Raw genomic sequence first — 27,424 nt, 5'->3', positions numbered from 1 at the left:
AGGCTGGCTCTGCCCGGCCAGGCTTAAGATGCCCTGTGACCTACGGTTCAGCTCTGCTCAGGTTGGCTCTATCCAGCCAGGCTCAAGGCATCCTGCCACCTAGGTAAGCATGGCTCAGCTCAGCTCAGCTCTGTTCAGGACAGCTTAGGATATCATGCCACCTAGGTAGGCACAGCTCAGTTCAATTCAGCTCAGTTCTGCATGGCTTGATTTGCTTTAGCGTGGCTTGAGATGTCATGGCACCTATAGCACAGCTCAGCTTGGCTTGGTTCAGCCCAGCTTGGGACATGGTGCCACTTAATTAGGCACAGCTCAGCTTGGCTCAGCTCAGTTCAGCATGGCTCAGGACATCATGCCGCTTAGGTAGGCACGACTCGGCTCAGCTTGGTTCAACTCTGCCCAGCACAGCTTGACACAGCATGACTCAGCACAGCTCACCTTAGCTTGGTTCAGCCTGGCACGGCTGGGCTTGGTGCCCATGCTGGGCAATGCTCCCAGGTGGGTTCATTCACCCCGCTCAACAGGAGGGCGGGTTCCTTACCCACTGCTGGAGCCGGAACCAGTCGCACTAGTGCACACCTGCTGCTGGGACAGGTGGAGCCCAGGACACGGCCTTCCCTGAGGACCACCCCTCCATCAGCATCTCCCCTCACAGGATTGTGCCCCGAGGACCTCCTTGTCTGCCAGGGCAGCACCACACGGGCACTGCGCCGTGTGCCACCTGGGTCTCAGCACCTGCGCCAGGTGCCCTGGGGTTTCTCTTGGTGCCTGGACCAGGCAGACAAGATATGAATGAATTCCCAGCTCCTCTCTAGGAGCCTTGTGACATAGGTGCAGTAACCCTGGGTGATCCCAAACCATTTCTCAGCGCTCGGTGTTGGTTTGCCACCCAGAGGAGGCAGCACTCCGCCACCCGGCTGCCAACTGTTATTCTGGGGCTGCGGCACTGTGAACCGTGCTGGAAGCTCAGCTTCTGGCTGCTGCATGGCTCGAGGGAAGCTCTGCCGTGCAGTGCCGCACGCCAAGTCTGTGCCATCTCCAATGGGTGCTGGCAGGAGCTCCCTGCACCGCCCCGGCCAGGGGGACAAAGTCCTCTCCTTTCTAGGTTTATTACACAGGGCAATCGCTTCTGCTGGGCTTACTTTATTAAGCGCCTGCTTTAATATTTCACCAAGTCTCCATACTTGGTGATCCTTCGTGCGTCCCTGCCGTGTAGTGCCACCGGCTGTTGCTGTGGGCCTGACCCTCGGTGCCCTCTGCACGGAGGTGAGATGCTTTTGCGTGCCAGGGTCAACACTGGTCTCCGATCCTGGAGGAGCCGGGCTCTGCCAGCCGGGCTGCTGTCGGTGTCAGCTGCTCCTGGCACACCTTGCAAGCCCTGGCATGGTGGTGGCAATGGCAGCAGGTGCCTGTGCCAACCTTCTTGGAACAAGCCCTGTGGTACTGATGGAAAAACACATTTCAACGGCAGTGACGGTGGCGACTCTGCAGAAGTCCAGCGTCAAACAGGCTGGAGTGGTTTTGCTGGGGTGTGGTAGTGGGACTCTGTTGGATTTGTATCCCTGCTCTTCCAGGCAGGGGAATGTTGGGAATGCCAGTGAGGTAGAGGAGAAGGAGGAGGGATGGCTGTAGGCTCTCCTTCAGGAATCCGCTTACTTGCAGCACCAAGCCCGGTGAACCACTGAAGCTGGCGAAAATGATGCAGGTGGCCACAAGGCAGAGCCTTGAGGGACTCGGGCTCTGGAGAGAACCCTGATAAACCTCCTCATCCCATCACTTCACTGGGGCTTGAAAAGTCCCCTTAGGGAGAGGCTGTTTTCCAAACTTGTGGTCTCCAGAGAGAGCATTCCTCACCACGCCAGGCGAGACGGAGCTGCCAGGGTGTGGAAGAGAGCAGGGCGAGGGGTACGGGGTTTAACAGGGGTTTAGCCAGAAGGTAGTGTCTGTGCCAGTGATGGTGTTTCAGCAAGGGCTGGATGTGGCCATTCCCAAATTGCAACATGAATTCACGCATCTCCTTGAAAGCTGGGTAGGGTGTCTGTTTATCCATCCCTTCCAGAGCTCCTCACGCATGGTCTTCGGATGCCCTTCTTGTGGGACACCTCAAGATGTAGAGGATGGGTTGTAGATAGCCATTGTGTGGTCTGTTGGCCACAGTCAGGGCTTTCCATGGATGCTTTCACCAAGAGGTCTACTGGGGTGGAGCTGGTCCACCAGCACCCTTTCCCAGCCTTGGCTGCTTCCCAGCTCTCCCCAAACACGCCGACATGTGGTTAGGGTGACCTTGGTGGCTATTCCCTTGCAGACAGTGCCTGGCCTTGCTCATCTTCCCATTGCTCAACACCAGAGAGTGCCTCCCAGCCGTGCTGTGCTCTTAGGAAAACGCTGGTGACAGCTCCATTACCTTTTGACCTGCTCAAGCTCTTCCGCACCTATTCTGCTAATTACAGCTCACCTTCTTCAAGTGAAGCGGGGCTGGTTTGACCACAGTCGCCTCCCACACCCTTCCTGGGGCTGCTCGTGAAGGTCCCCGGGGACACATAGACACACACCCCCACATCTTCCTAGTGCTCCCCTTGCCCTAGGCTGTTCCTCCAGCTCGGTGGAGCCTCCCATGACTAACAGGTTTTGAGATAATTGTTCCACTCCCTAATCTCATCTGGAGAAGACTCATGACATTGTTTTCAATGTGCCATGAGCCATTTCCAGGGGCACTAAGCCCATGAGGGATGTGATTCATCCACACTGTTCCCACAGGTACTTAATCTTCTCCAAAACATCAAGTCCTTCCTCCACGGCTATTATCTCCTTAGGAAACACCACCCAGACGAACACCTAACAGGGCACTTTTGTCTGTTCAGTGCTGATGGAGATTTGTGCCAGCACTCGTTTCCTTGCATAGGTCATGGGGTATAGTCCTCTCATGAGCAGCTGTCCTGGGAAAGGGAACCGTGGGGCTAGGATCCCCTTGGCTGTCACTTGTAGGTTGAGGACCTACCATGGACAACCATCCGCATCACTGGAGGTGTTTAAAAGTTGGGTAGATGAAGTGCTCAGGGATATGATTTAGTAGAGGACAGGTACACTTAGGCTCGATGATCTCAGAGGTCTTTTCCAGCCTAGGGATTCTATGGGTCTAAGCACATGGGAAAGGGGATGCTGGAGGTGTCCCTCACCAACTAAAGCTCCCTTCACATACCATGCCCTCAAAGAACCCCTGGGATGGCTGTGGGTCTATCCCTCTTTGTGGAGAAGATGTGGGGCCATGGAGCTCATCAGCGTTTGGGGTTGGAGACAGTTCAGGGGTGACAAAGGCCATTGCACTGCCTGGAATTAACTTTCATTTTGAACCAAAGTGTCTTGCAAAGGACAGTGATTAATTACTCTCAGCATAAAATATTTGTGTCCTACCACTGAACTTGTACCAGTTTTCTGGTTGGACTGTGCTGCTGGAGCAGAAACTCCCTGTTACTGCGGCTTTCCTCTCCAGGGAGGGCAGATCCTCGGGTGGCTGTGATTCGGCTGAACCAGGCTCAGCTCCAGGAGATGTGTCCTGCACCCAGTGCTTTAATATCCCTGTGATTCTTCCCTGAGCCCAAGACATGGAAACCAAGCACTAAAGCCCAACACTGGAGCCACTGCCCACTTCATGGCCAACATTAGCCACAACTGCCCAAGGAGCCACCTTGACCCTTTGTCCTAGGATCTTCTCTCCTTTCTCCCCCACAGGACTTCCCATGCCTTGTTTCCAACTTACTTCAGGCCATGACCACAGGCTTTTTGGGGGGCTTCCTTTATGTTTTTTATGCCATAAAATGCACATGACCATTTTCACGCATTATCCCATGTGCCCACCATCCTGTGCATCCCAGCTCTGACTCTGCATTGGTCGCATCGGCCTGAGTCCCAGGGCCTGATCCTCCTCCTGTGCAGGGGTTCCCATGCCCCTGGGCTGGATGGTGGGCGCAGCCCCAGCTCCTGGCATTCTGTCACTGAAACATCTCTTTTGGGGACTACCAGGCCTGCTCTCCAGGAAAGGATCTCTGGCCGCAGCGGAGCATCCAGGTGAGCACTGCCCCTGGATCTGGCTCTCTGCAAATACCCTCATCTCTGGAAAATTCCTGCTTCTGACTTGTTTTTTTCAGGTTGCACAGGATCTCCAGGTATTTACAAAACACATCTCCGCTTCCAACCATGTTCATGGCTTCAGGAGAGGTTTCACCTTCTGGGAAGCTACTTGTCAGCCTGACCTCGAGCTTTTCCGCCTTGGTGAGAACCCCGTGTCGCCGTGCCCACTCACCCACGCAGCTCTGGCAGCCGCTTTGTTGACTGGGCAATCTGGGGCGCAGTTCTCTGAACAGGAGTTGCTTTTGGGCTGCAGGGACTTCGTTCCTTCAGTGGGGCTGGGAAGCACTGGTGACACTTTAAAGTGCTCCCAGCTCCGATGATGGCTGGTACATCCCCCATCTCCTGGGGCGTGTGTGGTACCCAGTCTAGACTTGCTTTGCTGGCCCAGCATCACTTGCTATCTCTTCCGTGCTCATCAGAGGGCCTCTACCTTGATATTAGGGTGATGGGGACCGGGGAAATGTGGCTTTCCCCTTGGATACAAGACAGATCTCAGGGAAAGCTGGCTGGGCCACGCTCCAGGTGATGTCCTGCTGCCTTTGCTCCCAGGGGAGAAGGTAGCAGGTCACAGCAGCTGTGACCTGGTTCCTGTCCCACGCCTCTGTCCTGCTGTAAAGGCGGTTGCAGAGCAGAGCATGTCACCAGCCTGGGGTTTCTCAAGAGGGTTGAGGCTGGAAGAGACAAGGAGGACACCTCTAGCTGAGAGAGCAGGAGGAGTTTGGTGGGGGGCAGGTGGTCATGATGTACCTGGAAGATGGCCAGGGCACACCAACGCTTACAAGAAGTGCTCAGGATGGCTCTAACCTGTGAGCAAATGAGGCTGTGCTGTCCCTCATGGGAATTATGCTTCTCATGGAAGGTGATGGGGCTTCATGGCAACCACAAGCCCAGGACTGCGGGTCCCCCCCTGAGCTCAGGGACAGCTGTGAGGACATGCCCACATGGCATGAGCATGGAGCCAGCTTCAGAGCATGGCAGCCAAGAGGACCCTGCACTGGGACAGTCCCATGGAAAGGGCTGGCAGGATGGGATGGAGGCAGGGGACATCTTCCAGCACAGGCTCCGTAAGGGGTGGGAGCGTGTCTCCACTGCAAAACAGCTACAGAAATGGGTACAGGTGACAGCAAGTGGAGCAAGGCTTGTCTCTGCTGTCCTCCACTCCCTCCTTGCCTGGATGGGGGCCAAGGATGAGCACCGTCGAGACGGCCGTGTGCAGGGGATGAGAGCCTGTCCCCACCAGCCAGATGAATGGCCGGGACCAAGGACGTGGCTGTCATCCCTCTGGGGACACAGAAGCAGCAGGACATCTCACCATGGGGGATGGCAAGGGAGCAGGGTGCAGCCCCTTGGGTGCTGGGGATGGTGAGCGGCACAGCGGATGTCAGTGGCAGCACCCACAGGGCAGTGGGACACGAGGTGTTGTTTTGGGTGGCCTCATCCTGCGCGTGGCTGCCGTGCCCCCTCGTGGCAGCCGGTCCCAGCTGGTGGCCCTGGGCTGCGTGGGCAGGGATGGAGGCACGGATTGGAGGTGCTCCATGCTGTGAGATGTCCCGGCAGGGTCACCTCATCCCACACAGAGTGTCTTCTTAGGATGCAGCACCCCAACCCCAGCTCTGCTGATGCTGCCCGAGGCCACACGTGTCCCAGGTCCCACCAAGCCCATGAACCTGCCTCTGCTCACAAAGGAGTCGCTGGCATCCCGCCACCCCCTCTCCTTCCCGGGGGGGCCATGTCTGCCTGTTTTTTGGCATGAGCCGCTTGGGCGGTGGCCAAGCCAAGCACTTCAGGCACCACTCAAGGGCAGCGCGTGCCCAGGGCCAGGCATCCTGCAAATAGCGCCAAGGCTGCAAAAGAAAAACCCAGCTGAAAAAAAAATAAACAGGGGTTGGTGGAGGCCTTCGTTGAGGACACGGCCACCCCAAGTGGCGCCAAACCCCTCAAGAGGGGCAACATTCCCCAGCACCCTGCCTCAGTTTCCCCCGGCAAGCCCTTCAGGAGCAACAGTCACATGCATAATGTCACTTTGGGTACCTGGGGCAGGTACAGTGGATCAGGAAGATGCTTTCTGATCCCTTTCTCCTTTCTGCTGTGCATCTGAGTGGCTCAATGTCATCTGTTGTGACCTCTTCATCCTCTCTTTGCAGGCCCAAGTCAAGCACCCAGAGGGTAAGGGAGCAAGACCACATCTTAGGGCACCTCTGGGACACCTGCAGCTGTTGGCATGGCTGCACTGACCCCAAACCCAAGCAGAACCATCACAGACACCTCACAAACTGGGGCAGGCTGGTGCTGCCTGGCTCCTCTGGGGCTACTGATGTGTCCACCCTCACGGGAGACAGACAACCCTAGGCAGAGGTCAGCCAGGAGGAAGAAGCTGCCAAGCCCAGTGGAGTTTTTCTTCATTCCTTGAAAGCTGCAGAGACCGGCTGTGTGGTATTCAGGGCTGGAGGCAGCTCTGGGGCAGTGCTGAGGTCAAGCAGCTGTGATGGATGATGTGACATTGTTCCCAAATGCCACAGGTGATGGTGCCCAGAGCACTGTGGCTGGCTGAGGGGGATGCTCAGAAACGGTACCTCCCTGTCGCAAAGCTCTTGCACTTGTGGGAAGCATCACAGCCAGCACCCAGCAAGGGTTTTAATCTGTGCCTGGGATGGCACGAGCCACGCTGGACCAGGAGGTGGCACATTCCTGCCTGGACATCTCTCTGTCCGCACAGGGACAGGCAGACGGTGCCCTGGCTGTGTTCGTGTCATGGGACAGCCCATTTCTGCCAAGCACAGGGCGATGTTTCCTAGGCTTGCAGCTCGGCCATGACCAGGTTTGCAAGGGGCAACGTGGCTGCCGTGCTCCGGGCCCACTCTGGGAAGGGGAACAACCCTGCCTCAGAGCCAGGTCCTGGTCTGGCTAAAATTCCTCAGGAGAGGTCTGCAACAGAGATGTGAGGTTTGAGACAGGATGTACACTCTTTGATTTTACTGCACCATGGCCTTGTGCTCGAGCTGCCGCTCCTCGCCTTGAGTGTGCAGCCTTGAGCCTGGCAGCGGTCCTCGCTCCTTCTGGCAGGGTGTCCCAGTACAGAGGGGACTGGGCTGTCCCCAGGAGGGATGGTCATTCCTGCAAGCCCCAGGGCTGGCTCCTGCAGGCCAAGTGTCTGCCCTGGGCAGCAGGGCTGGGGATGCAGCAGGACCGATGCTGTCTCAGCCCAGGGAGGTGAAGCACGTGGCCTCAGTCTCTCAGGGCTCCGCAGGGGGATGGGGACACTGGGGCATCTCTGGCAGCATCAAGGTGCTGCTCAGGACCACGGCAATGGCTGGAGGGAGCATCGCCCCTTCCTTCCTGCCACCACCCTTGGCACTGCCACCAACCTTGGCACTGCCTGCTCCAGCCTGTTGCATTGAGAGCCTCCACCAGCCCAGCCCAGCAGTGGGAAAACCCGGGCGCAGGGACAAGGGATGCCAGCAGCACGTCAGATCACTTTATTGCCACAGCTGCCATGGGCCAGACCCAGTTCCCAGAGAGGGGTTGGGTCCAGCCCCTCAACCCCTCTAATACTGTTAAGATGATGAACCCCAAGTCTCCGCACCGGCGCACGAGTGGTGAGTATCCTCCATCCCGGCCACCACCGAGCAGCTCCCAGGCATCGCTCCCACCCTGCTGCATGCACCCCTGGGAGCTGGAGGCAAGCAGGGAAAAGCGAGGTGAGTCCATGGGTGCAGAGCATGCCAGTCCTGGAGCAGCAAGGGTTGCCTCCACGTCCTGTCCTCGCGGCTGCCACTGGTGGGGAGCAGCACAAGCCCCCTCAGCCCCTTCAAACCTCCATGCCGGGCGCCCGCCCCAGGCCCAGCGCCTGCACCAGGTCATCGCTGAGCCCGCTCTTCAGCGTCCGTCTCACTGCGGGAAGAGGAGAGCATGGCACTGGCAGCACGAGTGGCGATGGCTGCTGGGGTCCCCACGCACCGGGTACCTGCCCTGGTGTGCCGGGGACGGAGGGGTGGCAATGGAAGTGCAGTGGCACGGTCCGGTCTCAGGGCACCTCCTGCCGTGGCCTGGTGTGGGCTCAGCGTAGGAGATCAGAGGTGGCCAGCGGGGAAGGAGCCCGGCAGGGCATGGGGACAAGGACGCAGAGACGGCACAAGGTATAGGGACAGAGCACGGGCACAGAGACACAGAGCTGGAACGGGACATGGGGGACAGAGACAGATGGGATAGGGATACAGAGATGGGAAAGAGCATCCGGCAGGACAGAGAGCAGGGACAGGGTCACAGAGGTGGGACAGGGTATGGGGACAGTGACACTGAGAGAGGACAGAGTACTGGGACTGGGAAGAGAGACACAGAGATGGGACTGGGCATGGGGACAGGAACCTGGCGATGGGACAGTACAAGGTCAGAGCCACAGAGGTGTGACAGGATACAGGTGAGGTAGTGTACAGGGACAGGGGCAGAGCATGGGAAGAGGCTGAGCAGGGCATGAGGACAGGGATGGGACTTACAGGACTTTCTATTGCCACGGGACCTCCTGCGCTCCTTGTTGGCACAGGGCCGGGGGTTGGCATTGTGTGTCACCGATTTCACCAGCCGGTCCATGATTTCATCCGAAGCATCGTCTGGGGAGCTGGGAATGTCCTCCTGGGCTGGAGAGCCCTGGGCCGGGGTGACATGCCCTGTCCCTGCACGGAAACAACAGGGATACTGGTATCAGCTGTGCCCAGCCAGTCCGGCACATCTCGAGTGCCTCTGCCACCCTCCTCCTACCCCGGCTGGCCCGGCTGCGGCGGGCAGGGGCATCCGTGGGGGAGGTCAGCAAGCTCTTCATGCTTTCATGACCAGCTTCCATCTGCTCCTCAGGGCCGGTAGACACTACGGCAGGTGGCGAAGCGGCCTCACTGATGCTGGAGAACTTCTCAGTCTGCAGTGGGAAAAGTCGGCATTAGAGACCTGGGAGGGCATCACCTAGTGGTGGTGGCCGGCTGAGCAGTCCCCTACCTCGGTGATGAGCCTTCCCCGTGTCTTGTTGCGCTCGCGGTGGGCAGCCCGTTTCTTCTGCTGCTGCAGGACGCGCTCCCGGCAGGTGCGGTACTCCAGGGCGAACTCCCGCAGCAACTTGCAGATGGGCGTCACCTTCACGTCCCGTGCCATGCTCACTGGGTACCCCAGGTACAGCAGGAAGGAGTGAAACCTGTGGGGACATCGGTCATGGCAGGACGTCAACGGGACCACAGACTTCCCACTGCATCCCCAGGATCTCGAGCCACCGACCTGTTGAGGATGCGCCTGTGTACCACCTTCAAGACAACAATGCGCTGGGTGCTGTCCTTGAGGAAGTCTGTCAGCTTGCTCTTCAGCACCGGCTTGGTCTCGTGCTTGGCGATCACCTTCAGGTTGTCCCAGGAGGCCCTGCATCTTCGCTCCAGCTGCACCAGGCTGTTGGCCAGCTCATCAAAGTCAACCTGGAAGAGTGAGATGTCAGCCCTTGGCCACACTGGTGGAGCTGGACAGCCATGGGATCTGCACCCAGGCCCTGCTGGGTGTCATATGCTTTGCCTCACCTTGGCAGAACGAGTGATGGAGGCGATCTCCGAGTAGAGGTCGGTAGTTTCTGGGAACTTCTCTGTCACCATCTGGCAGAGATGGTGGAGCAGGGACTGCCGGTGCACTGTGTCCTTCACTTCTGAGACCTTCTCCAGGTAGCCCAGCTCAAAGCCTCTGCTCTGAAACCCCAATGGACTAAGCAGGGCCTCTCCATCCCTCCTCCAACAGATTACACAGACCCACTGGGTCCCCACCAGCACCTGCACCACCCCAAGCTTCACACGGTCCTTCTTGTGTACCCACACACTGCGGCTGGTCCTGACTTTGTAGTGTTCAAGACAGGCCACGTCCCTTCACACCCTGCTCCTCACCTGGGAGCCATTCAAGAAGTTGCCCATGGCCAGAAGTGTGGCTAGGATGCACTTGAAGGTGTGATTTCTGGCCAGCTGCTCCATGCCCACCTTCAGATCAAAGAGTGGCTCTGCAATCTCCTGTGTGAAGACAAAGGCAAGTGAGACTTCCCCCTTGGCCACCCTTTCCTTGAGAGCTTCAGCATTTGCCCTTGTGCATGAGGGCAACAACCCCACGGTCAACCCAAGCCCATGCTTGCCTTGGGGACCTGCAGCCTGTCCCCAACCATGACTGCACCTCCCATACTTGGACATGGCTGGTCCCCACCAGGAACACACTTGGCTCAGCGCTCAGCACTGCTGGGGATGGCAGCAGCGGGAGGGTAGAGGGGCAATGGGGTGTACATGGCTCTCTACCTGCTCCAGGCTCTCATAGTCCAGCTTGAAGGCCCAGAGCTGGAGCCTGGCTGTGAGGTCGCTGATGGAAGACAGGGCAAGCAGGAACTGCTCTGCAGAGCCCAATGGCACATCGGGGTTGGCCAGCTGGGCCTCCTGGATCTTCTGCTTCTCCTCCTCAGTGGGGACCATGGTGAGGATTTTCTAGAAAGGCAAAAATGGATGGGTCAGACTTCAGCCATGTCACTGTGAGACGTGTCACCCCAGGGCTGTCAGCGCAGGTGTCACAGCATGGAGGCCTCCTGGCCAGGGGAAATGACCTGCTTGAGGATCTTGGAACGGGCAAGCTTCTCTGGTGCTCACCTCAATTCCTTCCTTATTGACTGCAAACTCGTCAAAGTTGAGCACAGCTGTCTTGATGATGTGCACAGGCGGCAGCACCGTGAGGCCAATGTTGATGGCATTGCTCCTCTTGGGGTCCAACACCACCACCACCTTCTTCCCATCAATGGCCTTCTGCAAACAGGATGGGATGGATAGGGGCAGCCAGGCAAAGGGCTCGCCTTCATGCAAACACCACGGACACAAGGAGCTAATCGGGGTCCCAGGGGTGAGCCAAACCTGTGCACTACCCATCACCACCCCCGCCGAGCTTCTCGGCTGCAAGTATCCTTCCTCAGGATAGGGTAGGGGTGACAGCCTTCATCCCACCCCTCAACCCTCACTTGGCTGATGGCTGTCAGCCTGCTGGTACCTTTGAAGTTGGCACTTCCTTTGACCGTGACTCGAAGAGATGCTCCAGTTTGGCAGCATCGACCTCAACATTCTGCAGGGAAGCCCACAGCGTTGCCTGGCCAAACCTGCCTGGCGCCACAGCGCCATCCAGCTGCTTCAGCTCTTTCCAGAAGAGCTTCACTGTCCTTTTCTTCTTAGCCTGGGAAGGGCCATCTGTTGCTGAGGGACCTGGTAGCCCTGGAGGGGGTGGACAGCCAGGGACTGGTGGAGGTGGAGGTGGTGGGCAACCAGGGATGGCAGGAGGTGGAGGGGCAGGTGGTGGGCAGCCAGGGACCACAGGTAATGGAGGAGGAGGTGGTGGGCAACCAGGGATGGCAGGAGGTGGAGGGGGAGCCATGAGGGCTCCAGTGCTCGTTGCTTTGATGCCAGGAGAGAGGAAGGAACCATTAGCAATGGGCCCCACGTCCAGGATGTCAAAGTCTTCTTCTTCCCCCAGATCAGTGAAGTCCAGGTCCTTGATTTTCAGCTGCACAGGGCTAGCCTCCAGGCGCTCCCACGTCAGCTCTGCATCCTTCTTGATGGGCATCATCCCGGTGTTCTCCAGCTTCTGTGTATGGGTCTCAGCATCTACACTGGAGAAGGCACGCGCCAGCTTGGCGTGGGCGCTGGCCACTGGCCCATCCGGAGCCCTGCCATGGAGCCGGGCACCCTCCTGCTCTCGTCTGCCACCTCCCTCGAGATCCATCTCCACATCACCCTGGGCTTGGGGGTATAATGATCCCTCAGGGAAGACCTTCTCCCTCCCTGGCTCCGAGGAACCCTTGGCATAAAGCATGTCCAGCATAAACTTGGTGTCGGAGGAGATGGTGCTGCAGGAGTCGGTGGTGTCTGTCAGAGCCAGGCAGGACCCTACAGGGAGAGTGGAAGATGCTGGGACAGAGTGCTTGGAGGGGCAGGTGCTGCTGGGCTGCACGTAGAGTTGGGATCCCGCCCCATGGCAGAGACATGCTTGGATGCCAGTATTTGGAGAGAGACGAGTAGGTACCCCCAGCTCCTCAGTGGCTCTGGGTATCACAGACACGCGCTGGGTGCAGAGGGACCACTAACACCCACCCCAGGGACCCCAACGAGCCCAGAGCTGGAAACACACCCCAGCAGCACCTACTTATGCTAGGTGGCTCCATCCCAGGCTCTGAGGTGCTGCTGTCCCTGTCCCAAGCAAGAGTGTACGGATGCTCCAGCGCAGCACTGCCGAGAACATCGAGCCGTCCCTTTGCCATGGAAGAGATCTTCTCCTTCTGAGCTGCAGCCAAGTTCTCCAAGAAGCGAGCTCTGTGAGACAGGGGTGGATGTTGGCTGGGAGCAAGGCAGGGATGGGGACGATAGGGACAACGGGAAAATCATGCCATGCCGTGCCACACAATCAGCTCCGCAGCAAAGAACCCCCTGCACTGGCCACACGACATCAGGGACCCAGAGGATTCAGCCTCCTCTGAGCCCTGCAAAGAGACGGGTGATGCCACTACAGCTCGGAGATGGGGATACCACAGCCCTGCAGGAGCTGCAAGCTTGTGCCATTGGGGTGCACCATCACCCACTGATCCCAACAGACTCAATGCTCACCGCAACCCTCATCCAAAAGCAGCAAAACCCAGGAGGGTGCCTGGGCAGAGACTCGTGGGGACCCTCCTGCTCCTCACACTCTGCATGGCCAGAGCCCAGACGCCTCTGGCTGGGCGCTGGCCTGAGGAAGCGAATGCCTGGAGACACACGCATGCCTCTACTTACTCAAACTTCCTCAAAATAGGCTTGTCCCCACGCAAGGAGGGGGCATCCTCCCGCCTGAGGGAAAACAGGGGTTAGCCCCACTGCCAGCAGCTCCCAGGGCTCGTGCCTCCTACACGCACCCGCCTGGCAGCCTTCTTGGTGAGGGGACCCTCACCCTGCTGTCACCGCATGGCCCTGGGGTTCACAGGGAGCCAGGAGAGCCCCAGCAAGTCGCCGCCTGCCCGGGCTCTGTCGTCCCACTTAAGCCAGCCAGTTTGCCACCAGGATGGTGATGCCAGCTCCCTGCCAGCCTTGGGGTGGGTTGTGCCACACCTGGGCAGGAACATCCCCTCCTAGACGGGGGGATCAGAAGATGCCTCACCCCGTGGAGGATGATGGCGATATGGAGAATGGGGGGTCCTGTAGGCAGGACTCGGAGGGGAGAGGCGAGGGGGGGATGCAAGGGACAGCGAGCGGGGCAGGGCAGCGCCTGCTCCCACTGGAGCACCACGAGGGGAGGCAGCAGCTGCATGCAGAGCCCGGGGAACTTACCAGACAGGGGCAGTTTGGCGCAGCCTGCAAAAGGAAAGATAGAAAGAGTGGGCAGAGGAGAGGGCAAGCGTAGACAGAGAGGAGCAGTGAGGAGGAGCTGGAGCAGAGCTGTATGTGCTCGAAGGATGCCCTGGAGCCCCTGGTTGGACCCTCCCAGATGCCCACTCATCCATCACATTTGTCTCCAGCCCCAGGGCCTGCCCAGACCCTTGTCCCTCTGGAAGACCCCCCCAGGTCTAGGGGAACCTCCCTGTGCACCCAGCCCCTCCCAACTGCTTACTTGTAGACACTGCGCTCGCCTGGGCATGGGGGCTGCTCCTTCTCAGCCAGGGGGGAGGCCAGCGCCAGCCGCACGCTGGATGCACTGTTGTAGACACTGCCAGGACAGGGTCTGGAAGAAGAGGTGACAAGGACTGAAAGCAGGTCCTGCGGGGCTTCCCTCCACCTTGGCACCGGGAATGAACCGAAGTGCTGTTCACACTGCATCCTGGCATCTTCACCATCCCAGGAGCATCCCCACCAGGGATCTCCTCCAGCCATACTTACTCTGCTGGACTGCTCGGCGTTGGGACAGATGGGCTGACCTCGGTGGGGGGCTCCTTCGGGGTGCCAGGGGACCCCGGCAGTGGCTGGGCATCGGGGCTGGGCTCTGGGCAGCTCCCCTGGGACCGCCATCCGCGTCGGCCCTCATCCGTCCTCCTCCGCTCCTTGCGTCCACCTGGGGGTGGCTCTTCCACGCCATCCTCCAGCTTGAGAGCACTCTGCGGAGGTGCCGGGGGGCATGGAACCAGGCATAGCCCCCTGCCACCCCACACACCCACCCTCCCCATATCTCCATGGGATGCGGCATGGAGCTGGATCCCACGGGAGCCCCACTCACTTCATAGAGTGTGAACTGCTGCTTCAAGTCAAGGTCAGTGCCCTTGCTGCCCAGGTACTGCTGCACCACTTGCTCCATGCCCTGCTGCTCCAGGCAGTCTGTCACGTCGTAGAAGGTGTCCTGGTCCGGGAGGGCTGCTAATGTCTGAGCAGGACCAGAGGGATGCTGCTGGGACTGGTGTGACCCACGCCAAGCCCCAACTGCGTGGCATCACGAGGACACCCTGCCACCCCTCCGGACCTTGTTGATCAGTGTCATGGCAAACACCAGGAGCTCCGTGTCAGCCCCATTGCGCTGCTCCAGGATGGCCATCAGGTTGGACCATGGGCAGGCACCTGAGAAAAGCAACATGCGAAGGTGATATGTGGAACATAGTGGGGACATCCTCCCCAAGCAGGGACCTCGTGGGCAGCTGGGTCTGCACCCACCTCTCGCCTGGTCCACAGCATTGACAGCATGGATGAGGAGCAGGGCATTGGGCTCTGTGTACTCCACAAACACCAGCAGCAGCTTCAGTGCCATCTTCACCACCAGGCGAAACTGGGATAAGAGATAGCAGCTCAGACAGTGGCAGGGGGCTACCAGTGCAAAGCCAGGGTGTGGTGGGCTGTCTGTTCCCACGCTCCAGGGCTGGGGACTTTGCTGGCAGCCTAGGGGACAGGTCACGGTGCTGCGGGGCCAGGGACCAGCCTGCAGCTGTGATGCTGATGGCCAAGGGGAACCAGAATCCCAGAATGGGACCTCTGGAGCTCATCCGGTCCAACCCTGCTGCTAAAGCAGGTTCACCAAGAACAGGTTGCACAGGAACACGTCCAAGTAGTTTTGAATAAGGGCTTTTGGTAAGGTTCTCTCTCAGTCTCCTCTTCTTCAGGCTGACCAGACCCAGGTCTCTCAGTCTCTCCTCATAAAAGAGATGCTCATCTCTGGGGCCTCTTCTGGGGTCTCTCCAGTAGTTCCTTGTCTTTCTTCAGCTGTGGAGCCCAGATCTGGACACAGGACTCCAGATGGGGCCCCACCATGTCAGAGTAGCAGGGGAGGAGAACTTCCCTCACCCTGCCAGCCACACTCTTCTTGATGCACCCCAGGATCCTCTTGGCCATGAGGTCACATTGCTGGCTCATGGTTCACTTATTGTCCACCAGGACTCTCAGCTCCATGGAGCTGCTTTCCAGCTAATCAACCCCTAACCTGTACTGTGCAGGGGGTTATTCCTCCCTAGGTGCAGGACTCCACACTGGCCACCAGAGAGGGAGCCAGAGTACAACACTTATTCAAGCTCTGCACTCAGGAGCACAGACGCGTCAAGACCGAGAGCTCTGAGGACTCTGGGTGGGAAAGCAGGACCCAACATACCCAAAGGTACCAGAGCACCGAACCCAAAGGTGGCGTGGGGTAAATCCCCTGTGGGATGGTGCAAGAGGACAGTCACAGGCAGGGAAGTGGGGTGCAGTAGGGTGACAAGCAGCTCCCCAGGGGCTTACCGTGCTTCCTGACAGCGTGTACAGCCACTGGACGGTCTCGTTGTGGTTGATGACACCCTGCATCCCATCCACGAAGAGCATGATCTGGCTCAAGGCTGCAAGGCAGAGAGCAAGCATGGGTAGGGTTTTCCCAGCCCTACTAACATATCCACGCCAAGGGCAAGGTCTGGCAGCTGCCTGCAAGGTAGCCCAGCAGGTGGCAACCTTCCTCCGTGGGGAGGCGAGGTGCCCAGGACCCAAATACCAACCCCGGAGGATGTAATTCTGGTAGTTCTGGTCAGCCTCTGCCCCGACTTTGATCAGGCATGTCAACCCATCCAAGTTCACAAACTCCGGCACCAGGTCCTTGTCCTCCTGCGGGGTGAAGGCCAGGCGTTCCAGCAGCACGGGGACCCTGGGGTGAGCAGCCAGCCCCAGAGGACCCCCCTCGATCCCCCACCACGCCAGCGTCACCGCACCTGAAAGAGCTGCTTGAGAGAGAAGAGGGATCGCCGCAGCTCTGGTCCCTGTGAATTGTACAGCTTCTCTGGAAGGAAAGAAGAGATGTGGCATGACAGCCTGACCCGCAGGGGTTTGCTGCTGAACCAGGTCTCCAAAATGCTCCCAGCTGCCTGGGAAAGCCCCACATCCTGGCTCAAGCCTTGTGCTGTCACCCCAGGATGCCGGCACTGCCTCACTGTCAGACACGCAGGGTGGAAGCAGCTGCAGCTCCACAACGACTTATTTCAGCCCTGCCACCTCCCCATTTCCTTTTTTTTTTTTCTTTTTATTGCCCAGCAATGACATAAATATCCCCTCTGGCTTCCTGTGCACAACCAAAACAGGAACACGGGCAAGAGGCAGAGCTACTTTTAGCTGTCTCTCCCCAGGCACAGCCCTGGCACAGACCCGGAGCCCCCAGCAGTGCAGCACCTTGGGAAAGGCCGTAAGCTGGGGATGGAAAGGATGGCAGTGACACCAGCTGCTTAAGAACAATAGAACGGTCAGCAAGCTGGAGGTTGGATGGAGACTGCGTGCTCATGGGGATGGGACCTGTGGGCAGGAGCCAGCACAGAGCAGCCTAAGCCATAGGAAGCTGAAAAGGCCAACTCCAACAAGCGGACACCAAAGTGATCGGGAGTGAACACTTCTTGCATCCAAAAATCAAGTTATGTGAGCATCCTGAGTTACTTGGGTCACACTTAGAGCTGTAACAAGCCAAAAAAAAAAGCTGTCCAAGGAGCCCTCCAGACATGCCGATAAGGTCTCTGCAAAACACAAGGTCCCAGCAGCCTGCTCCACTTGCTTATCAGCTTGTCAGAGCAGCCGAGAGGGAAAGCAGAGCAGCCGAGAGGGAAAGCAGAGCAGCCCGGGGCTCAGCCAGAGCCTGGGAATTGCTGGCAAAGAGCACGACCCTGACCCCAGCCCTCCTGCTCCTTCCTGCACTGCTAGGGCTGCAGCCTCGCACAGCCAGTTGATGCCCGGCCTCAGTGGCATCACTGCTCAGTGCTGGTTTTCCCTCTGACTAGGAAAAGAAAAGGCTTGAGACTCCTGAATATTTGCAGGACCTCTGAGCAGGCTGTCACAAGCCAGAGCAGCACTTTCTGCTGCACAAGAGCCAGTTTTTTGTAACACGCAAAGCCATATTTAGAGCTCGTCTGAATGACCCAGAATATTTGCAGCAGGCGCTGGGCTCCCAGCCGAAAAGGCAAAAGTCCCAATTGCTGAGGATGGAGAGGATTAACCCAGCGGACCCCCACCAGCCTCATGGGGACCATCGTCCTCTGCCTCTCTGCGGGCAGGTTACGGGGCTGCGTTACTCCCTGTCTCCATCACAAAAAGTCCAGCCAAAACTCACCACGGAGACCAAACCCCTGACTGTTGGAGGGGGCTGAGCCACTGGATCGGCACCAGCCCCAACTCACCGATGATGGCATGGACTCGCACGGAGAGCTGTGTGCGCAGAATCAGGGTTGGCCGTCTCCCCTTCCTAGGGTGGGTGGAAACAACATGTGAGCACCTGCAGTGGGACCAGCACAGCCCATGGCCCCTCGCTTGTGGCCCCTGGCACTCACATGCACATGGAGTCTCCATTTCTCATCCCTAGAGGGCTCAGGCCTCCCACATGCCTCACCTGACCTCCTCGTAGAAAGCCTCCAGATCATCCTTCTGCTCCAGCAGAGACAAGTCGAGGTCCAGGTAGTGTCCGGAGGGGGAGACCTGGAGCGTGCAGTCCTCCAGCTGGGGATGCAGACAGCCTGGCTGAGCCTCTGTGACCAGTACATCTCTCCTGGCTCCCAGAGGATGCATCATCCTTCCACCCACACCAGACCCGCCAGGAAACTGCATCCTGGAATGAGGTGGCAGGTCCCACTTTGTCCCCAAGCATTGGCTCCAGCACCCTCCACCCCAGCCTGCAGAGAAATGCGGAGCCCCAGGCTGGCAAAAGGCAAAGCAAGGGCGGCCCCACCACCGCAGGGCTCCTTGGCAGTCCTTGGGCGGGAGGTGCCGCAAGAGGCTGATTCGCTCCCTGGGGCTCCCCTTAGTCAGCCCGGGTGTGACCTGGGCAGGACCTGTCTCCTCACAGGGCTGGTGCCTTCACCTGGGGAGATGAATTGCCTCCACCTGCAGGGACTGTGTCTGCATCTGGCCTGCCCAGGGACACCTCAAACCAGGGCGAACCCCACAGGGATGTTCCTCGGCTGACACAGCCTCTGGATCAGCCCGCAGTCACACAGCATCTTCTAGCGGGACAAGGAAGAGCACAGGCCAAGGCAAGGCTGGGGCAAGGGCATCTCCCAAGAAAGTCCACATCCAGCATCCACAATGCAAGCCAGCCAGGGGCACAGCACCCTCAGGTGCTCCAGGCATGGCACCCACAAAGCCCCTGAGCCACCTGGGACGCAGCAACAGGACTCCAGGGCGAGGTCCAGATGGGACAGGGCAATTTTCCGTCAAGGTGCGAGCAGAGGCAGAGGAGGGCAGCATCTGCCTGGTCTCGCCAGCACTCCTGCCATCCCAGTGCACGTGGTCCTGTTCCTGAAGTGTTTGCAGCCCCTCCTCTCCTAGATCAGCCCCCTCTGAGGAACTGATGCACCTTGCCAAATCTGCACAGCAGTGGTGTACAAGTACTTCATAGAAACATGGAATCATTTAGGTTGGAAAAGATCTTTAAGATCATTGAGCCCAACCCTTAAGCTAACATTGCCAACTCCACCACTAAACCATGTCCCTAAGCACCACATCTACACATCTTTTCAGTATTTCAAGGGATGGTGACTCCACCATTTCCCTGGGCAGCCTCTGCCAGCACTTCATCATCCTTTCAGTGAAGAAGTTTTTTCTAATATCCAGTATAAACCTGCACTGACACAACTTGAGGTCAATTCCTCTGTCCTATCATTTGTTACTTGGGAGAAGAGACCAATACCCACCTCGCTACAACCTCCCTTCAGGTAGTTGTAAAGAGGTCTCCCCTCAGCCTCCTTTTCTTCAGATTGAACAACTCCAGTTCCCTCAGCCACTCCCCATAACACTTGTGCTCCAGCCCCTTCCACAGCTCCGTTCCTCTTCTCTGGATGCACTCCAGCCCCTCAATGTCCTTGCAAGTGAAGGGCACAAAACTGAGGAGAGGATTCGAGGTATAACCTCACCAGCACTGAGTACAGGGGGGATGATCTCTTCCCTACTCCTGCTGGCCACACCATTTCTGATCCAAGCCAGGATGCTCTTGGCCTTCTTGGCCACCTGGGCCACTGCTGGCCCATGTTTAGCCACTGTTGACCAACACCCCCAGATCCTTTTCTGTCAAGCAGCTTTCTAGCCACTCCTCTCCAAGCCTTTAGCACTGCACGGGGTTGTCCCGGCAGGACCCCGGCATTTGGCCTTATTGAACCCCCTCCTGTTGGCCTCAGACCATTGATCCAGCCTGTCCAGATCCCTCTGCAGAGCCTTCCTGCTCTCAAGCAGATCAAGACTCTCGCCCAGTTTGGTGTCATCTGCAAACTTACTGAAGCTGCACTGAATCCCCTCAGCCAGATCACCAATAAAGGGATTAAATTTTTGGAGTTGAGGACTAGGAATAACCCCCTCCCCTACTGGGTTTTATGTAAGACCCTGCCCTGGCCACCCTTGGGTGGCTGGCGACCCACAGCAATGCTACGGATGGCTTCTGCATCTCACTTGGGGTTACTTTCCATGAAAGCCCTATCTCCTTGAGTCACAAGATCGTGCAAGAGCTTGAATGTATGACTTCACTGTGAGTGTGACATTAAAAGCAGAGAGCAAAGAGAAAATGCCACGTGCATCAAAATGACTAATGACCCTGACTAAGCCTGGGGATAACGAGCAATTTGGTGAGGCACTGCCAGTGGGTTGGACGCAGTTATGTTGTTAGTTCCCTGCTCCACCTCCCATGGTTGCTGGCCACGCCAGCTGGCCATGGCAACACGAACCAAACACAGGCTGCTGGCACCGGGCAAGCGCTCGTGGCACCGGGCAAGCGCTCGTGGCTGCCAGCGCTGCCTGCACAGTGGGTGTCACTAGCAAGATTTGCTTGCTGGGGAAATCTTCAATTCCTGGATGGCGAAAAGGCTTTCCTAGGTATTCCTGCACCCCTTCAGGCATCCCTGCATTCTCACAGATCCCTGCATCCTCCTGGGCACTCGAACACAGTGAAGAGCATCTCACAGCTCCAGCACAACAGCTTTGCCTTCTCTGGGCTGCCAGAGCCCTGGCAAGCCAGGGTTAACGTCCCCAGATCCTACTGGGGCTGGTGACATGTCCCAGCTGGTGGGGCAGGCCAGGCCCCTGGGATGTGACCCTGCATGTTTCCCATGCGAGCTTGGCAGTGCTCTCCATGCGGGATGCTCCGAGCACTGGACCCGAGTTTGGCTGTGACCCCCTTGGCAAGCACCAACCCCCAGGGATGGAGATGGGCTGTCCCAGGCTCATGCTGCAGTGCCAAAAATCCCGAGGCGGCACTTCCGCACCAGGGAACACCGACTGCCAGGGCCGGGGTTACTCCCACGACCTCGGATGAGGTTTTGAACCATGTATGATCTGAGCCAGGACCTTGAGGCTGTATTGCTGGGGACAGCACGCTGGGTCCACGGGGTACTGACAGCTCCCAGGGCAGCTGTGATCCATCCGTCTCCTGCTTGTAAAACCATTTTAAAATGAGCTGGGCTTTGAGGGTCACAGGGACACATGGGCAAAGCGGAACTTGGGGAGGAAGACAGCGCCCCATGCTCACACCTCCAGCCCATGGCTCTTGGAAACCCCAGCCACCCTTCAGCAGCACTGATGTCCTCCATCCACCCTGCTGCCTCCAACCTCAGACATGGGGAAGGTGGAAACACACGGATTTCCCTGATCCTACCGACAGCCAGCAGCTGCGGCCAGCTTCAAAGCTCAGCAAGAACACAAGTGTCAGGCAAGTGAGTCCCCAGGGAAAGCCGGCTCCCACTGAAGAGGGCCACAGGGATATGATGGAGACATCATCACCACTGAGCTGAAGACCTCCTCCACCCACAGCTGTGTTCACACCACCCACCAAGGCATCATATCTTCCTGCTCAACCCTATCACAGCATCCCCACGCAGGAGGATGCTCCAAGGCTAGGCAGTGAGTATCCCATTTATCTGCCAGTGGAGGAAACACTTTTGACCCCTTTCTTACACTTTCTTTTTGCAGTGACCACAATTTCCTTACATCGCTGCAGCTCTTCTAGGAAGGCTATGGGGGAAATTACAGAAGTATGGATTATTTGCTCCAGTGGAGGCACAGCTTGAGCTCGAGGTAGCAGTTAAACACAAGGCACCGGTGGGTCAGAAATGCCTGGCATCACAACCCTTTGCCCACCTCCCAAAATACACGGGGATTGACGGTTTACAGAGCTACGCTGCAGGAGCAACCCCAGCTGGCAACCAAAGGCAGTCACTGCAATTTGGTTTCAGGGCTAAGAGGGGTGTTTATTGCCAGGGCACTCGTCACTGCCTCCTGCCTGCTCCTGCCTGATGGATGGCAGCAAGTGGGTGGACTGGAGTGCTGCTGTTCCCTTACCATGGCAGGGAAAAATTATCCAGGCCAGGAAGGATCTCCGGAGGTCACCCAGACTTGGCCAAGAACCGTACACTTGCTCATGCATGTCCCTCTCGAAGCTTCCCCAGCCATCCTTGTTGCTCATTAACGGATCCCTTGTTCCTCATCAACAGTGGGAGAACCTTAGTCCTGGCAAGCAGCCGGTGTCCCAGTAAAGCCACGGCATGAATGCCTGTCCACAGCTCCTGTCTCAGGACCCACGCGAGGATGGTGCCAGGAGCCAGGGAGCACCGGAGGCTGCTGAGGACCAGCACTTGGCAAGAGGCATGTGGCAGACTTTCAAAACGGTTGAATCGAGGGGACAGCAGCACTGATGACGAGCCCATCTCACCGCTTTTGTGCTTGCCAGAGGTTAAGTGGAGCAAAGACCCTTGGCAAAGCTTGCCTCAAGCTGGTTAGGAATCAAGAGTACAACAAAGCTGGTGAACAGGGCTTGTGCATTTCATGTGTGCATCAACGGTGCCCCAGCGGCTCTCCTCTATCAAGCCCAAGAGCTTGCAGCGAGTGTAAGAGCGAGTTTATAGCTCTGAGGCCAACGAGTTGTTTGCTCTTCCCTAGGTTTCCAGGGAAGGAAGGGGAAAGTAAAACTCCAGCCTGTTGGGTTTTGCAATTGTTTGGAAAAATCCCTAGATTCAGAGCTGAGATAGTGCTGGGGGCAAGGAAGCGCAGTGGCCTCTGGGGACAAAGGGACAGCCAAAATAATCTGCCCCGCCAAAACCTGACTGTGAAGGTTCAGAAAAAAACCCACATCCAGCACAAGTATCACTCAAGGGTACTAAAAAAATGCTGGAAAGCAGGAGAAGATAGTATCGGCCTGGAGCTGAACAATGCGGCAGCAGCAAACAAAGCGGGAAGGTATTTTCAAGCACAAACACACCTTCCGGAGAGCATGAAAAAGCCATCAGCAGCAGGTCGTGCTCAGGGAGAGGAAGCACCGAGAGTGTCACGGGGCAGGACAGCCTCTTCAAGGCAGCAGTGCTGGCACAAGAAACCTCCTGTTCACCATCTCAAGGCTGTGCCCAGCTCAGGGAGCTGTTTTGCTGTGCCCAGGGAAGGCAGGAGGTCGCTGGTCCCCCACGGCAACTCATCCCCTGGCTGCCTGCAGATCAGTCCTCCATGGGGAACCCTAGCCCAGCTCCCTCCTGGGTGTTGCATTCTCCTCCTGGTGCTTTGCAGCTTCGGGCACGCTGCCCAGTGCACGTCACCTCAGGACAAGCCTGGCACCGGGCATATGCAGCTGAACTTTTTTACATCTAGTTCCTTGGGAAAAATCCGACTGCTCATTTACTAATTTTAGGGTGGCGAGTAATGGAACCGAGCAGCACCTGGCACAAAGGGCACCAAGTGAAGTTTTGGATGGTTGTGCCAGGGTAACAACGTCTGAGGTGCCAGCTCTGAATTTGGACTGAACCAACGGGGTTCAGGAGACCGACCTCACTTTGCACGGTGTAAATCCCATGCAGGGGGCTTCTGATCATGACATCAGCTCATGCAAACTTCAGCCAGCATCTCAGCTTGTCAGGTCGGGATGTATCGCAGCCCTTGCTGGCTCAGAAAGCCAGCATGGTTTACAACCTATATAAACCAGGAATCTGGCATACAATCCCAGAACAAGGTCCTAGCTGCTCGCTTGCGGTTTTAGCAAGGGTCATGGGGCGGTGCAGGGAAACTACAGGAAAAAACATCCAGTGCTTGGCTTAGATGGAGAACAGAGCCTTAAATCTCAGGATCAACACACCTCTGCTGAGCACAGGACCCCCTCGCAATGGCTCCTGCCCTCAGGAAAACCGTGTCCACCCTTCCCATGCCACCACAGCAGCACCCTGGGCTGCCGATCCTGTTACTGCCCAGGGACGAGAGCACATGCCTGAAATTTGAGTTTGCTCCATTCGTCATGTCTCAGGGCTGTTTGTTCCCAAACAAACTCCATTTAGTCACCGCCTAAAAATCCCATGGTGGTGACAACATGAGACACGACCGCTTTGCTCCAAGAAAAACGGAAAGAGGAATAGAAGGGAGAGTTTTTGGTTGAGGCAAAGGTCTCACAGCAATCCCATCTCCCCCGGCAAGCCAGCAAGCTCGGTGCCAGGCACAGTGAGCTCATTTCTCCCTTCTGCTGCCCCCAAACAATCCTGTCCGCGTCCAGGCAGGGCAATTCCCCGGCTGCCTGCCTGCGTTCCTGCCTGTGTTGCCTGCAATCCTGCAGTTCTGCAAGACAGAGATGCTCAGCCACTGCCAAAGCTCTGCTGGGTCCTGCATCCATAAGGAGGAAAACAAGCCCATGACCATTCTGTAAAGGATGCTCTGGAAGCATCCTGCCAACAGAAGAGATCCAGAAGGGATGGTCCCTAGTCTCCTCTGCTCCCCAGAATTATTTTCCAGCCCGGATCAGGGCTGAGAGCACACAAACAAGACACAGCATCTCGCTTCAGCTTCAGCCTCCTGGAGGAAACAGCTTAGCACGAATTTCCACTCTGCTCTCGAGCAGCAAAGCTGCCACCGAAGCGGAGGAGCGAGGGGCTGGTGGCACCCCAGCTCCACTGCCACCTCGCCAGGGCTCGGGGATGGCAGGGCTGGCCGGGTCCCACGGGTCAGGGAGCGGGGATGCTCCTGACGAGGCGGGGAAGGGGGATGCTGGGGTGTGAGCAGGCTGCCCGGCTCAGCCCCGGCGCCACGGGGATGGACGCCTGCCCTCGTCCTACTTCTCTGCAGCTCGCTCTGAGCAAGCACATCCTCTTCCTCCCCGCCGACTCATCCGGGGCCGGCCAGGAACTGGCATCTCCCGGCGGGGCTCCCTAATTCCGCCTGACTCATTTCGGGGAGAGCAGCCCGGGCTCCGGGGGGGATACCCCGCTGCTCCCGACAGACGGACAGACAGACATAGAGACACGTACAGAGAGGCACACACAGAGACACGCAGACAGGCACAGACAGACCGACACACGCACAGAGACACGCACAGAGAGACAGATAGACACACAGGCACAAACACGCACACACACACAGACAGAGACACGCACAGAGAGACAGATAGACACACAGGCACAAACACGCACACACACACAGACAGAGACAGGCGCACACAGATAGACAGACAGACACACAGATACGCACGCTCTCTCTCCGTCCCCCCCCGCCTCCTCCTTACCGGCAGCGGAGCCCCGAGCATGCGGTGCAAGGCGGGCAGCTGCGCGCCCAGGGCCAGCGCCTCCTCCACGGCGTACACGGGCGCTCGCCGCGGCTCCGGGAAGCTGCCGCAGCCGAAGGGGTCCGCATCCTCCAGGTACTGCAGCCGGCACGACACCGTCCCCTCCGCCATCCCGGCACCGCCGCCCCGTGCCGAGCCGATCCCCACCGCGCCGCCGGGCGTGGGGCCGCACAGACCACGCCCACAAACACAGACCACGCCCCTAGCACACAAAACGCCCCCGCACAGACCACGCCCCCAGCACAGACCACGTGCCAATCAAGCAGACCACGCCCCGTCACTCCAAACCACGCCTTAATCGGCACAGACCACGCCCCCGATCACATAGGCCACGCACTCACATCACATCAGACCACGCCCACACCGCCCAGACCACGTCCCAAACGCCAAGACCACACCCCATCACACAGACCACGCCCCCTCCCCTCACGGCCCCGCCCCCTTCCCGGGAGCCGCCGGCCGTGGCTCGGCGCGCCCTCCAGCGTTCGTCCCAGTAGAGGCTGCCGCCCGGCCCGGAGGACACTGTACCGGGATGCACCAGGGCTGCTCCAGAACGGGAGCACGGGTGGGCGGTGGGGCTGAACCCCCCCACCGGTGTGGGAGCGGGAAGCGGCGGTGGGGCGAGGAGGAGCGGCAGGCTGGGGTTGCTGAGCCCCGAGCCACCCGCAGCCAGAGTGCAGCTGTACTGGGGCAGCTCCGAGGCCAGCGTGATGCCAACGAGGGCGTTCGGCGGCCAAGGTGTTGACCATAGAATCACAGAATTGTTTGGTTGGAAAAGACCTTTGAGAGCATTGAGTCCAACCGTACCTGTTCACCCCTAAAACCAATCCCTGAGAATGTCACCTACCTGTCTTTTCAACATCTCCACAGATGGAGACTCCATCACTTCCCTGGGCAGTGGTGCCAGTGTCTGACTGCTTTAAGTGAAGGAGTTTTTCCTAATAAACCATTTAAATCTCCTCTGGTGCAACTTGAGGCCATTTCCTCTTGTCCTATTACTTGTTACTTTGGAGAAGAGACCAGCACCTCTTGCTACAACCTCCTTTCAGGCAGTTGTAGACAGCAATAAGGTCTCCCTTCAGCCTCCTCTTCTCTGGGTTGAAGAATCCCAGCTCCCTCAGCAGCTCCCCACGAGCCTTGAGCACATTGAGCACAACCCAGCAAGGCAGAGTTTTGGGAAAGGCATTTTACTTTCTGTTTGACTGATTACCGGGGCAGTCATGAAGGAAGGAGCAGTTGGACAGGGAGCTTTCCCCTTGCTCCAAGCTCCAGGCTGGGCTTGCTGTAGGAGCAAGGGGTGAGCAGAGCTGGGGGAGCTCGACACGAGCAGAGGTCCACACGGCCGGGGTGGTGGGGCACGATCAGCCTGGGAGAGGTAAAGCAAATGGGGGATTTAATTATGCCTTTTGACACTTAAAAGGGGAGTTGGAATAATAGAATCATTAAGGTTGGAAAAGACCTCTAAGATCATCCAGTTCAGCTGTCAGCCCAATACCACCATATCTACTGAGCCATGTCCTGAAGTGTCATGTCTACACACTTTTTGAACATCTCCAGGGAAGGAGGCTCCATCACTTCCCTGGGCAGCCTGTTCCAGTGTTTCACCATTCTTTTGGTGAAGAATTTTTTCCTAATATCCAATCTAAACCCCACTACCTCAGCACAACTTGAAGCCATTCTTTCTTGTCCTATCACTTGTCATTGGGAAAAGAGACCAGCACCCACTCTGCTACAACCTCCTTTCAGGTAGTTGTAGGGAGCGATGAGGTCTCCTCTCAGCTCCCTGATGAGGCCGTTCCTCCACTGCCTTCCCTGGCAGGAGCCGCCTGGCAGTGGGTGGCAGCAGCAGGCTGCTTTCCTCAGCCCTGGTCTTCTTCTGCCAGCCCTTGCTGCACGTTCGTGCTGGGTCAGAGAGCCTGGAAGAGGTGACACTGCCCAGGCTGCCCGGGAGACCTCCTGCAGCTCAGTCCCCTCTGGCCAGCGGGCTCCATCTGGCACTTGGCATTCAGGGGTGTCCATGCCATAGGCAATTCCAACCAGAGGGCTCAACTGGCCAAGGTGTCCTTCTGTCTTGGCTGTGGAGTGGACACAGCTTCGAGCTGGCTCTCCGTGAAGCACTCTGCCAGAGTCCACTCCTGCCGTGCCAGGCAGTATCCCTGCTCCCTGGGCATCCCTTGCTGCCCACCTGGACACACGGCCCTGGATCTGGGAGGCACAGGGATGGGATGTAGGAAACAGGGCACCTCCTGGAGTGAGGGGATTGGCCAGGGGGTTGTGGATAAGTGGGATTTTTTTTGGGTGGGGAGTGGGGTGA

The 27,424-nt window shown here is 58.0% G+C and overlaps 1 protein-coding gene across 4 annotated transcripts; it reads right to left on the bottom strand.

Annotated features, from left to right (window-relative positions):
- Nucleotides 1-96: 96 nt before the first annotated feature.
- On the bottom strand, nt 97-25,303 carry FHOD1 (formin homology 2 domain containing 1). 4 transcript variants are annotated; one of them, XM_054078905.1, is made up of 24 exons: nt 25,051-25,302; nt 17,935-18,041; nt 17,726-17,790; nt 16,280-16,347; nt 16,070-16,175; nt 15,822-15,916; nt 14,769-14,880; nt 14,581-14,675; nt 14,341-14,484; nt 14,007-14,221; nt 13,741-13,851; nt 13,461-13,484; nt 12,930-12,983; nt 12,307-12,473; nt 11,161-12,050; nt 10,770-10,922; nt 10,428-10,610; nt 10,032-10,151; nt 9,678-9,839; nt 9,388-9,578; nt 9,115-9,307; nt 8,884-9,037; nt 8,622-8,798; nt 4,154-8,019 (listed from the first exon to the last, which is right to left on the bottom strand). In XM_054078905.1, exons 1-24 carry the CDS (start codon nt 25,219-25,221, stop codon nt 7,937-7,939), a joined length of 3,840 nt encoding a protein of 1,279 aa, XP_053934880.1. In that variant the 5' UTR covers nt 25,222-25,302; the 3' UTR covers nt 4,154-7,936. The 4 variants fall into 4 exon arrangements, with proteins under 4 accessions (XP_053934878.1, XP_053934879.1, XP_053934880.1 ...); XM_054078903.1 differs by having other exon boundaries at nt 97-8,798; nt 25,051-25,303; XM_054078906.1 differs by lacking the exons at nt 12,930-12,983; nt 13,461-13,484 and having other exon boundaries at nt 25,051-25,301.
- Nucleotides 25,304-27,424: the final 2,121 nt, after the last annotated feature.

This window comes from Cuculus canorus, chromosome 13 (genome assembly GCF_017976375.1).
Source record: "Cuculus canorus isolate bCucCan1 chromosome 13, bCucCan1.pri, whole genome shotgun sequence".
In the NCBI taxonomy this organism is placed as follows: Eukaryota; Metazoa; Chordata; class Aves; order Cuculiformes; family Cuculidae; genus Cuculus; species Cuculus canorus.
The sequence above is the reverse complement of the archived record's forward strand: the minus strand, read 5'-3'. Positions and strand labels throughout refer to the sequence as shown.

Bases quoted from the DNA above. Each gene is read 5' to 3' on its own strand.
- FHOD1 (XM_054078903.1), bottom strand. From the start codon at position 25,221: ATGGCGGAGGGGACGGTGTCGTGCCGGCTGCAGTACCTGGAGGATGCG. The intron at 16,348-17,725 runs GTGAGTTGGGGC...CTTTCCTTCCAG, and splicing joins GCGAGTCCATGCCATCATCG to AGAAGCTGTACAATTCACAG. The intron at 9,579-9,677 runs GTGAGGCAAAGC...TCACTCTTCCAG, and splicing joins CCATCACTCGTTCTGCCAAG to GTTGACTTTGATGAGCTGGC.